The sequence below is a fragment of the Ictidomys tridecemlineatus genome, chromosome 5, assembly GCF_052094955.1.
Source record: "Ictidomys tridecemlineatus isolate mIctTri1 chromosome 5, mIctTri1.hap1, whole genome shotgun sequence".
NCBI classification, from domain to species: domain Eukaryota; kingdom Metazoa; phylum Chordata; class Mammalia; order Rodentia; family Sciuridae; genus Ictidomys; species Ictidomys tridecemlineatus.
The window spans coordinates 45629135-45642877 of NC_135481.1; the positions used below are offsets into that span (position 1 = coordinate 45629135).

General features: G+C 39.6%; 1 protein-coding gene across 8 annotated transcripts in view; it reads left to right on the plus strand.

Moving 5' to 3' along the window:
• Ryr3 (ryanodine receptor 3) overlaps positions 1–13743 on the plus strand; it is a 556303-nt gene that overhangs the window by 271588 nt on the left and 270972 nt on the right. For all 8 annotated transcript variants that reach the window (XR_013438866.1, XM_078049887.1, XM_040274327.2 and 5 more), the window contains exons 19-20: positions 1557–1749; positions 11692–11908. Coding sequence is in view for 7 of the 8 variants with exons in the window: in XM_078049887.1 (XP_077906013.1) it covers positions 1557–1749; positions 11692–11908 (410 nt within the window). In the remaining variant the exon portion in view is untranslated. The remainder of the gene's footprint in view (positions 1–1556; positions 1750–11691; positions 11909–13743) is intronic.

Consider the following 13743-nt stretch of genomic DNA (forward strand, 5'->3'; position numbering starts at 1 on the left):
CCCTACCTCTGAGCTACAACCTCAGTTTCATACATTGTTTTTGAAATAGACTTCAATAGAAGGAAGAAAAGATTCTGGGACTCAGCATGTCTATATTCCATACAGTGAGCTAGGAGGATTTGGTTTCCTCAAATGGAGAAATTGGAAAGATGTTAAATCCTGAGTTTGGGTTAGTTTTGTTTTAAAATAATGTTTACCACAGGTTCCACTATAAGAAACTTGTTCCTCATTCTCAGTAGCCAAGTAAGGTATTGAGGTTACAAGGGCAGAGTGTAAGGCCATTGCTAGACTGATTGGCCAATACGCAATGAGTGCGTTATGTCCTGTGGCTCTCCTGCTGGGCAGCTTTATTGCTGCACTCCATCTCCCTCTCCATCCCTAATCAACACATTCCAACCTTAGCAAACCAGCCATTCTGCAAATACAGCATATATTCCTTTTCCTCTTTCCTTTCCCATTTATCTAGTGCATCTTTCTTTCATTCTCCAAGTGTGTATCTGCCCCATGCTGCCAGGCAGATCTAGCAGCTTCTTCTACCTGGGGAATGCAGATTAGTAGAAAAAACAAGATATGAAATCTATCATATCTCAGTTTGGATAAAAGATGTATGTGAGTGCATATGTATTAGAAACATTTTACAGAGTTGTATTTTTTCCCTTTTGTATACTTTTCTATATAAATGACAAACTTTCATGAACATTATTACTTTCATAATCAAGAAACTAGGTATCTTTTTCTCTCTTGCCTGAAACCCTGTTTTGATACTTGACTTCTGCCGCACTATTGCTATCTTCCCCGTAGGAATGGTAAGCCTGGTAGGAGAATGGATGGGAGGATTATAATAACTTACTCTTAGAATTTCCAGAATAGGATGGTGTGAGATACAAGAGCAGAGAGATGATCTTCTCACCACTTTAGGTCATCACTGCTTCAGGAAGTGATAAATCATCTCATGAAAGATATGAAAAAAATTAATCACTACTGCAGAATATAATTGACAATGTGTATCCTATTTATCTGAGATAATAAAGTTCTTTTAAGAAAAAAATCAAGCTATGCTGCAGTTTCCTGGGTATATGACCTTGCAGTTCTTCCCTTGGCTGCCTTCTGTATCCATGCTAGAGTGGCCATTTCTTTTTGAGGAAGTAGAAGAAAGCAAGGTCTTTGGGCACTCATGAGTAAACAGATTCACACACTCCTATCTCTGAGAGCTACTACACCCAGCAAAAGCTGCTATCCAATACTTCCAACACAGGATTTGGAGTATGCATCAAGCAGGAAGAGTTCATGTTATTAGATTTCATTCTTAGCGGCCTAAGGGCTTCCCCTTAGACTTGTCTCAGGCATGTGTCTGTCTGTAGGCCAAATTAGAAGATCATTTCTCATTGCTCATCTCACAGGGAAAACAAAGTTGCATCTCCAATACAGTAGCATCTCCAGACCTCCTATGTGCCCATCACACATCCCTACCTCCCAGTGCTAGCCTCTGAGCTGCTTCACCAGCCTGATAAGTGCCCCAAAGTTCTGCAGCTTTCTTCCTGTTCTTTGCTCACCAGGCCGGATACCCAGAGCCGTGGCCTCCATCAACCAGCATCTGCTGAAGTCAGATGATGTGGTGAGCTGCTGCCTTGACCTTGGAGTGCCCAGTATCTCTTTCCGCATCAACGGGCAGCCTGTGCAGGGGATGTTTGAGAACTTCAACACGGACGGGCTCTTCTTCCCTGTGATGAGCTTTTCAGCAGGTGTCAAGTAAGTTATGACTGTGGTTTCTTGGAAAGTAGCCACAATCCCACTTTCCCATCACCCTCAGGAACTAAGGAGCCAGCAATCTCCTTCAGGACTTCATTCCCACAAGCCAAATTACCCCCAAGAAATTGGTGGTGCTGGGCAAGAGGCAACCAGTCATTCCTTTTATACCCTTGTTGAACACATTCCCATTGCAGGGCTTATATTATATACTGAGATAATCCTATGTTATTAATTATTCCATACTTGTCACAAAAACTTCGAAAGACACAAGTCTACAGTAAAAATCACCTGTGACTCCTATGCTTAGCTACAATCTCCTAACATTTTAGTGTATTTTCTTCAAGTGTTTTTTATCTACAAACATGTATACTTTTCAAATTGCAATCACATGGAGTATAAAGTTTTATGTCTTGTCATTCAACAATATGTAATGATCCTTTTCCTAAGTCATTGGGTATCCTCAAGATGATTTTATGGCCACATAATATCTCTTTATTTAGCTGTCCCATAATATAGCTATTGCATTTATTATACTTTGATGTCAATTCTATTGGTATTGTTATAAATGAAATTACTATGAACATCTTTGCACATAACTCAGTTTTTTGTGTTTCTATTTTATTCCTCCTAGAAGGTCAAAAATGTATGAACTTTATAAAGTTCAAAATTAAAAATTATGTGGCCAAATTGATTTTTAGGAAATTTGCATGAACACAAATTTCTTAACAAATTCAAAATTCAGAAAAGTTCTAAAAAGCATAAATTTGTTTATAAGTTCATCTTGCAGCAAATCTAACCTAAACTCATTTATGGCAAAACTATTAACATCAATAAAGCTCTTTCCAGTCTTTCATTTCTCCTACTACTTGTGAATATGTTAAACTGTGGAAATATTAGTGCCCCTCACCTGACTGGAGGCTCTGGATAATATATGCCTATGCTACGTGCACTTTCTTTCTGTTTTAAACTTTGAAGAATTCTAAGTTTGAAACACATCTCCAAAGCTTTCAGATAGAGTTTGGGCCCACAGCGTCATTCAAAGCAAAATTTGGAAATGCCCAACTGATTGAATCCTCATTAATCTTTACTGTTACAGTTGTTTTTAATCTTCCCAATTTGAGAACAATTGTATCTTGGAGCTTGAATTTTCTATTTCTGTAATTACTAGCATAGCAAAGCATTGTTAAGGTTTATTGTTCTAATGTACTTTTTTCAACCCAGTATTTTAGGTAAATGTGTATTGGTGGCCTTTCTGATACTTATTTTTGGACAATTCTTCATGTATTAAGACTATAAAACTATTTTCTATTGGCTTTAGATATTCCAATTTGTGATTACATTTTTATATTTAGTTTTTCTTTTTACTCTTTACAATAGTAAAAAGTAAAACAGAGGAATGGCAATAACCTGTAACTATGCCACCCAAAGATGATAAAATTACCCTTTTGTATACACATTTAAATATTTAACATTAAATTGGGCTTGTACTACACATGCTGTTTTTCTATATCCTCTCACTGGGTATGAATTCACTGCCCTGTCCCACTCTCCTTGTACCAGCTGGATGCCATTTTAATTATCTTAGCTTTATTATACATTTGAATGTCTGTAAGGCAAGACTCCACGGTAACCCTTCTTTCCCAAAATTGTCATTCTCCTTTCCTATATTTTAAAGAGATCACAGTTGATTGAATGGGAGACTGGAATCAACACTTAGAATTGTACTAGTGTCTTGGGAATCACTGGACAGGGCCATGGAAGGAGAGTTGTAGAGAAAGGAGCTTAGAGCTGGGACCACAAAGGAACCATCCCAGGTGCCAAGTGATGGAATTTTCAGCAACTCATGTGGACTGGTAAACCAAGACATGTTTGCATATTTCCCAAGGGGATGAAAATTTGGCTCTGTTTCATTAAATAAATGATCTAGGAATAAAGAATTATCTTTTGGAGATGATATTCAACCTCCAGAATTTGAGACAGGTATATATATATGTTTATATATATGCATGTGCATATTTATAAACATACTCATGAAAATGGATATATTTTGAAATTAAGTGTTAATATTGTTTGAGATTATTATAACAAATGGTATAGCACTGTAGTAAGGCTTTACTAGGGCTGACATAGCTCCAAGCTCAGGAATCTTAAATCAGCCCAAGTCATTATGTCCTAAAGAGTTGCTGTTCTTGGTCTGTGTTCTCTGCTGAGAATATTTCTTCTCAATTCTCTTTTTTTAAATGTGGCTGGACATAATGATATCCTCTTGGACATACAGAGGAGCATGTTGAAAGCAAGGAGTGCTATTGAAAGACAGGGACACACAGCTCACTAATGGATTGGAGTAGAGGCCTGTGGCAGTCAGGAGGAACCCAATGTAAGCCCCATTGTGCATCTGCCCACTCCATTCCCCAGGATTAGAGAGACTAAGTAGAAGTCTAACAGCATAGCAGCATCACGGTCTCCACCCTTGACCTGTGTCTTCTCTGGAGAAACAAAATCACCCTGAGCCATTGGTGCCCAGGACCACTTTTCTTGGGTAGTTGATGACCTGTCACCCATCATTAGCATCCTTTCTGTTTTTGTTTGTTTGGGCCTCATCCTACTCACTGGTTTTTACATATTTTCAAAGATAGTACACCTACTACCCAAGTATGTCACCTAAGAAAATTACTTAAGTGAATTCAGAACTTTGGAGAATGAGTCTTGGTCTTTACTGCTGGCTAGTGGACTTTGCTGTACATTTTGTGTGTAAAGAACAGTATATCTGCTCTTGCAGATTACATAATAATTCTTAATGGTTGGTTCATCCTTCTATTCCCCTTACAACAGTGAGGTGGGATTTTTTGTGTCTGTAATTTTTAGGAGGTGTAGGGCTTTTTTGAAACCTTACCTTGACAAAGAATTGCACTTAGTAGGTAAAGGTCTAGATGACATTTCTAGTATCTTATGTCTAGGTCAGGAGGCAATGCAGTCTTCTGACTGTCCAGATACCACAAAGGCAAATTCTAAGAACAGAAAAATGAGAAAGTCCAACCATGTATAAGGCATAAATTCTGAGATCATTTAAGAAACTGAGGAGTCCAGATATGTTGACTTGGGTCTGGGCAACCTGAATATGTGGCATACTTTTCAAGTCTCCTGTCCCTAAGAAAACCATCAACTCTGACGCATCCTGTCTGTAGGTTTCACAACATGATGAGGCTCAAAGAGAAGTGGAATCACAATGTTTAGGTAGTAGGGAAATTCATGTGACTGAAATACATCCAGTCCACCCTGATGTCATTGGTCAGGTCAATGCTGGTCCTGTGTTGACAGTAACCAGCTGCTTTATTTTTACTTGTGAGCAATTGGGATCAATAAACCCATACTTATTCTTACATCAACTGGTTAAGTATAATTCAGTGCAGAAACCCAGAAGCTCTTTGTACTACTTTAGTTCAGTTACCTAAAAACTAGAAACAGAAACCAGGATGTTAATTGCAAGTTAATTAAAAAAATCTTACTGAAAAACAATGTGTTTAATGATAAGATTTTTAAAAATTGCTTTCCCCAACACTGTAGGACACTTGTCGGCTTTATAGCATCTCTCCCAGGGAGATGCAAGGTTTTATTCCAACCTAGAGATTGAATCTTGTTCACCTATCATACAGGCATTCAGAATTATTTCTCATATTTGTTTTTAACTTCTGTATGTCTTCTAAATTAGATTTGTCTTTCATAGTTCCATTTCCTTCTATGTAATGATCATTAATGAGGTCATAATCTTGAATTTTTTATAATTATTTTTATCATTACAAACTATGCTGTTAATAATACCTGATTAGGATGTCCCTGCCAGCAGCCATTGAAGAGCAAAGCCACACAAAGAGCAAAAATCGTTTTCAATTAGATTTACCTACAGTGAAGTCAAAGGCAGCATGAGTAATTACTGACAAAAATCCACAAATCTATATGTGCTCTCCTTCCTAACTGTTATGAATGTGCCTCCAGTTTTCTTCTCAACGTGGTTCATTTGTGGGCAGTAGTGAAATAGGCCTTCAGTATAACCACCATATTCCACATAGAACAGAATTTGAGAAGAGCCATATGTACCTTGGAGCCAACCCCAAAGGGTCAGGTACTTTCGACGCCAGGAAGCCCTTATTAAACAGTGGTCTCACCCACCGTCACCACAAATGGCAGCAGGACATGAATCACAGAGCATTATGCAAAAGCTACAGTATGTAGTGTAACTGAGTGTTCTTTAGTTTACAAAAATTGATGATTTATTTACTATAGCATAATATATTTTATAGCTATAAACTCCCCACAGATCCATGTAATCATCTTACATAACTCTGTATCCATCCCTTTCTAATTTACAGAAACAACATCCAAAAATGGTTGGTATTTGTGGTTGCTGTTTATTTTCCATTGGTATCCACTGGACTTGGCTAAAATTCAGGTAACCAGCAGCTTGGCTATTTCCAGCTTGCTGTGGTCAATGCTGTGGAAATTATTGCTGAGATAAATATACTTCTGCGGAGAACATGATGAGCACTGGCTGGACTGCCCTGGGCTTTCGTCAGACACTAGCCAAAAAGAAATATGAATGTGGGGATATCCATAACTCAGATTGTTCTCCAGTCTTAGTGATACAGACTAAAGATGCAATTATGAATCATGACCTTAAGAGTTAAATTCAGGTCAGCAAAAGCTTGCTCATTCTTTCTGCTCTTAATCACAGCCTGTGTCCTTCTCTTCTTTGTAACCCTATCCTTCTGGGAAGGATTTCATAGCAGATAAGAGTGATAAGACATCTAATAAGACTATGGTAACTCCATTGAGCTATGAATAATAATATTGTAGCCCAAAGAAAGGAAAAGCAGTCACCTCTTTTGAGCACAGCAAAATTTTGTCTTGATTTTTACTGAATTTTTCTTATTTATGGGTCCATCTTTCACATCTAGGTATTTGTAATAGGTATTCTCATCTTTTTGCAAATCTGCAAGCAAAAATGCACAAATCTCAAAAGATGAAATTTAAAATGCTAGTGGGAATTTTTCAATGTAATTTGCCCTGTGTTTCAAAATTAGTGTTAAAAAAAAAAAGAAGAAGACAAGGTATTTCCTCTATACATCCCAAAACTTCTCTATTCCCAGCAGGCTATTACTGAAGCAATTGTTCATCTCTGAGGTGAAGGAATCTAAGGACACTGTCACTTACTGTTAGCACTCTAGGAAGAAAAAAACTCTTCTTCCTAAGGTGGAACATCTTATAGGAAGAACTCAAGGAGCTAACACAGGCGCTTTAATGGAAGTGATTAAATTGATTAGTGAAAAATTATTTTTAAATCTATTAATACAGGAAAAAATCTGAGGATAAAGGACAACTGGTTTTGATTAACTCGGTTCTTAAATTCTCTTATTTTGAATTTAAAATTTGTTAGATGTTGAGAGATTTGAAAGAATCCAAGAAATAGAAGAAAATACCCAGAGAAGAAAAATTTACATTCCAACTATACATTCCCATTTGTGAATGAGTCAAAGAGTTAGGATAAATCGTAAGTGCCAGATAAACAATTTCTTGAGAGAAGTAAACTAGTAGGTTAACTTTATTGTTTCTCCTCCTTCCTCTGTAAATCCAAGCCCTAGACTTCTGACCTTGGATGGGTTTTGGGGTAGTTCCTATTCATACTATTGTTCCTGTTAGGAATAAGAATAATTTTCTCAGTCATTTTAAAATTTCATCTATTTGGTTATAAAGCCCAGAGTCTTGTTTGGTTAAGGTTTGAGCCCTGACCCAACTCTGCCTGCAACTTGAGGTCAGTCTGCCCCTGGGCTAGCCAGCCCTTTCAGACTCCTCTGAAATAGAGCTAGAGGAGACCGGACAAGGGGGCGGGCACATCCTGTGGAGTCCTGCATTTATCATGTGGGACCTTTAGGTGGCAGTCATTACAATCTCTCCCTTTTTCTCTTCAGGAGCCATTAAGTACTTAGCCTCAGGCTATGAGTTCCTACCACAGTTCTTTTGGCACAGGCCCTACCACTCCTGCTGGCTGCTCCCTTGAGCAGACCCAAACTCCCTCCACAACCCCCTGCTCACCTTTCCCGGCCCCGGTTTTCTGAGCCCATCCATTTGTCTTTCTGGGCAGAGGCCTTTCCAATATGGTGGACTTCAGACTCCCTCAGGGACACCAGTGCCTGGTGTCCCCCTGACAGAGGGTAGTTGGCCATATAGCCCTCCCTAGCTCTCTTTCTACTTTGTTACTAGGCATGTGTGTCCTTCACTAAATGCCAGGGGACATTATCTGTAGTCTTAAGTCCTTTCCTGATGCCCTCATCAGTTGGTTTCAGGTGGAGAAAAGTACCTCCTCCCTTTCTCTCAGATAGTTCTCTCCAAACAAACTCCTCCCTGCATCAGTCTGAGGTGGGTGGAGGACTGAGGCTGTGACACATCATTTTTTGGTGTGTCCTGTATAGCTGAACCAGCACCTCTCTTAAGGATGTGCAAATATTTGGCATCCACTAAATAATGGATTCATAGGTCTGCCTTTGGACCTCTGCCAAACTCAGAGAATCACTTTAATAACGTGTTCCAATAATTTAAGTGGGTTTCATGCATTTATTTCCTCCTTTTAATTTTTCTCTTCAAACTCGCATTCTATCCTAGTTGTTCCTTTGGACCTCTTAACCCTGGGCCTCCCAGGATGGCTACGGGGGGACCCCCGTAATAGTGGTTATGTGTTAGATCCCTTCCCAGCCCCGAGTCTGGGCTGGTTTTTCCTGGCAGCTGGGAAATGAGCCCCAGATGGAGGATGTACCTGGGACCAGCTCCTGTTCTGTCGCACCTGCTGAGGAGCAGGGCTCTTGTCTGGCAGGACTTCCAAAGCAATCCAGGACCTTGTCTTCCACCCAGTGAAGCACAGCATAATGGTGTTTGAAGATGAACGCTTCAGTAAGCAGTAAACACTGATTTCTGCCTATGTTAAGTTTTCATTTCACAATTTTTCATGGCTGTTAGAGGAATGAAGATTTAGAACCAAATAATTGCTCTCTTTTAAATAACTGGATATTAAAACAAAGCATTGTTCTCCTTAAATATTTCATAAAACTCCCCCTTCCTTGATTTGTTATCTATCCAGCAGAGTTTAAAGCATAAGGGACATTTCAAAACCAAACAGAACTGGCAAGAAGGCTCATGAATAATTAAGGCCATCTAGAAGTCCTTGTGAGACACCATTTATGTTCTTGGAATCCATACACTAGTGAGTAATAGAACACACTTGCTATATAAGGTCCCAGGCATTCAGCTTCTCAAAGAATGATGCTCAATGAGAAGACAGCAGAAAGCTTCCCACACTAATTCTTTGCTTGAAAAGATCCAATTTTATCCTGTGGTTTCAGCATGTCAGTAATACAGTCTGTTATGTTGTAATTGAATTGGAAAGTTCTCAACAAATAATTTCAAGGCTTAGTCATTATTTCTTGAAGGTTCACTAAATTAGTAACACTGCAGGCTAATGACTCAGTTTCCTTTTAATGTCATTGTTCATATTCTTAATACACATAGATCATGCCCTATTACATAACACTTAATGTGGGTACACTCACAAGGGACAATTGTGGTTTTAATTCTATATCACTGTTTAGTATTTTTAAATGGGATAGTGGGCGGTTTAGTGTGATTTCTACAATTAATTTTAAAATAGCGTTTTACAAAATTTGTATAAAATATCTGTTCTTATTGGGAAGGGGAAAAATCTTGACGTTTCTCACATGGAGAGATTTTTATTTTCCAGTTTCATAATTATCTATGTCCACAACCACAGTAATACAGTCAATACTGAAACTCTTACAAGGCTCTCCTACCAGAACGTTCCGGATAAAGGAAACGGAAAGTGTCCTGCTGCGAGAGCTTTGCTAAACCATAACCTTCCTCCAATACAGCATCCCCCTCTATTCACACACCCAGTCTGTCTGTAGTTCCTAACAATCCTAATTCCAGATCAAAACTGGCTACTTGGATCACCTTGGGCCACCTCACCCTCATCTCCCTATACTACTATAAGAGCCTTCTATGTGGTCCCCAGACCTATTTAGGGCCACAAGAAGAATCTTTCATTTCCCCACCTTAAAATTCATGTGCTGCTTCCCACTTGGAATAAAATCTCAGTTCCTTTCCAGGGCTCACACACTCTGCCTGATACAGCCCTACTCCTCAGGCTTCACTTCGTGACGTCAGGCCCGTGGTACCCTCACTCACACCATCATCCTCTCTGTTGTCTGATCTACTCCAGGGCCTCTGCATTTGTTCCTCTCCATCTTGAACTCACTGGGTCCTCCTTATCCCTCAAGATTAATCCCATGGCTCCCCTCAGAGAGGACTACCTCCATCCCCTCTCTATCAGCCACCCCATTCCCTGAGTTATTTCAGATCTCCCTCTATTCCTTCCTCACATTGTCTCCTAATCGGCAATTGTGCCTGTTGGTCTTCTAGAAAACCTGTGACGTCAGGGACACTGAGTACTGTGTTCATTGCTGAATCCCCAGGGCAGAGACAGATGCAAGTTGTATGGGCTCAGTACAGATTTGATGAATGGAGAGAGGGAAGGAGTGAATAAATGTTGTTTGCAAGCGTTATATGTATATTGATTTTTCCTATGTGAAATTATCGTTGAACCTGCAGGGCTATATATCTTGCTACTTTTCAATTATTTAAATCAATGGTCAAATTTCCTCACCAATTTAAGGTGGGTGCAATTCATTTGTGAAAGTTACGTTTGTAGTTACAAATCTAGGACCATATGATGTATCATTTTGAAGTCATCCACTTTTATTTTCTCCAGCTTACGGGGAACACTTTGGAGTCTAACCCTAACCCTATGGTTTGCTATACATATGGAGTTGAAATTTGGCCAGAATACTGAACTGTTGGATTACTTCCGTGTGCCAGTAATTGACCTGCCTGTCATTACTGTGAGCCCTGAAGAGTTCTTTTCCCTTTCTTGGGAGTTCCCAGGAGGGACTACTGGGGTGGACTAGAGTGTCAGGCCTGGATGACAGCAGGGGTATGGTGCCCCTGAGAAAGGCACCAGCATCCTAGTGAGCAAACACTTGCCCCCTACAGTCACCACCTCAGAGTCGCCCTCATATGGCTGCTTTAGGTAACTGCAGCCTTTGCAGTGCATCCTTTCCATGTAATAACATCTGTCAGTATACTATTTGTGGTTAATATTCTGGTGTCATTCAATATTTTGTCCTGGATATTAAGATAAGAATTTTCTCTTTTCTCTAGATAGTTACACCATGTTTTCTTTAATTGATGTGTGGGTAATTTCCCTCAAGGAAATATGAAGTTGTCATCGTGTAATTTTAATGTGATCTTTACAGAGAATAATCTCATCATCATTATCACTGTTATCCTTTTCAATATTGTAGTAATATCTGCAGTAATTACATACTAGAGTAAGAATAAAGTTAGCTTTTGAAACCTAGTGCTTTCATCTATAAATAAATTTGTAAGAACATAGCTGAGAGCTGGGTGTGGTGGCATATGTCTGCAGTTCCAGTGACTCCAGAGGCTGAGGCAGGAAGATCACAAGTTCAAGATCAACCTCAGAAATTCATTGAGGCCCTAAGCAATTTAACAAGACCCTATCTCAAAGTAAATAAAAAGGGCTGGGGATTTGTCTCAGTGGTAAAATGCTTCTGGGTTCAATCTCCAGTACCCAGAAACAACATAGCTGATCCACATCAGCTGAGGACCCTGCCTTCACACTCAATTATCCCTCCACTGCTTCTTACCTACTTTAGGATGTTTGCTGTGCTGAATCTGAATTCGGTCACTTGACAACAAAATGATTCAGGAAGTAAGGATTGGGATCTAATCTTTAATTTCATTTCTCTGGCCTGGGATATTTTTTTGATACTTCTTATTCTTGCTCTCTTCAAATGACAGAGTACGTTTCCTGATGGGTGGACGTCATGGGGAGTTTAAGTTCCTGCCTCCCTCGGGATATGCCCCTTGCTATGAAGCCTTACTTCCCAAAGAGAAGATGAGATTGGAGCCTGTCAAAGAATATAAACGTGATGCTGATGGCGTTAGAGATCTGTTGGGTACCACCCAGTTCCTCTCTCAAGCTTCTTTTATCCCATGCCCTATAGACACCAGTCAGGTAGGTTCAAGTTGCTAACGAGAGGCTAACTCACTTAGATAAAGTGAGATTAAATTCTTCTTTCTTCTGTGTTGTCTTTGAACCATTCTTACTATACATTCTGTAGAATTGTGCAGTGTGAACAACTATTCTTGTTTCTACTTTGTGCACAGATAAAAGACTTCTTAATCAATGAGCATATTAAGCTCTTGCCACATGCAAGGCACTGTTCTCCACCATGGATAGGCAGAAATGTTCCAGTGCTCTCTGAGAATTCAAGCCAAGTTGAAGACACGAGAAGCAAATGTGTTATTTTTTTTAAAGGCCAAATGTAATAAATACAGAATGAACCGTATGCATAAATAAGTGCTAGAGACATCCTTTAGGCTAGAATATTTCTGGGAGTCTACAGAACAGATCTAATTCAGTCAGGGCTTTTAGTAGGCTTAACTGGGGTGGAGTGTCCAGGGGCGGTCTAACAGGAATAAGGTGAATAAGGGTCTAGAGGCAGAAACACAAAAATAGGAACAGGTGGCAATGGAGATTCTCAACATGGCTGGACAGCTGGAGGAGGGGAACATGCAGGAGGCAAGCAGAAAAATAAAACTGAACAGAATGGGATAATATGGAGGGAATAGGAAAGCTGGTAAATGGATATTTTCTTTCTCTGCCCAGGGCCTGTATTTTTTTTTTAATTTTTATTTATTTATTATTTGTACCAGAGGTTGAACCCAGGGGCTCTTAACCACTGATCCACATCCATAGCCCTTTTTATTATTTTATTTTGAGACAGGATCTCACTAAATTGCTTAGAGCCGGGGCTGGCTTGGAACTTGTGATCTTCCAGCCTCAACCCCTCAGGGTCTGCATTTTGAGAGAGAGACATTTACAGGGTATGACACGGGGCATGCAACAGCTTTCACCATTTCCTACACACCAGTACTATTAGAAACATTATCCTAGGTCTTACAGAAAATGAATGAAAAAAGGGACCTTGCCTCTAAGGCACTTGGGGCTAATAGTGTGTATAAAGAATAGCTCTTTCAGCCTGAAGACCATCTCTAGTATGCATTTACCATGACATTCATCTGACCCTCTCACCTTCATCTGTATCTCTGTGTGCATGAGTTTGTTTCTTACCTCCTGTGGCTAGTGATCATGAATTCCCATAAAATAGAAAAGCAGGATTTCTCTGTCTGTTCACAGTCGATATGGCCCCTCAAATATAGAGAGGAGCTGAAAGGAAACTCAGAGGAGTTGGTGTGCTAGAGATGATCCTAGGATTTGGAAAGTCCGGTTCCTGTATTTTTCATATGTTGTGAAGGAAAAGCTTCTCTTCTACCCTCCTACCTTTTATAACTGATACCTGCAAATTAAACAAAGACTTACAGAACAGCAAGAGAAAAAGATAAATTTTAATCTCTTAATAGAGAGTTCACAAAGGGGACTCAGGAAGGAGGTTAGCATTTAGAAATTAGATGCCATTTTATTAGGGGGAGAATAAAATGTAAATAAAATATAAGGGTGCTCCCTGGAAAATAGATGACTCTGGGGAGAGATAGATGAATGGGTCCCTAGGTGAGGAGAAGAGAAATGTGACTAGATTTGTGACAGAGTCTGCTTGAGTGTGGTGCTGACATTTCTCTGGTGGTTAAGAATCAGTCTTCCCTGGGAATTAACAGTTGGATTCTTTGGGGAAGCTCTTTTTTTAAGCAGATGATGGGAATTTGGAAAAAGCCCCTTCCTGCATCAGTTGTTGGCCAAACGTTTTCAGTTCAAAATAAACCTTATGCCTCTGTGGCATATTCTGGACCTCTTGCAGACAAAAAGTTGAGGGCTCAAGTTCAAAGGAACTC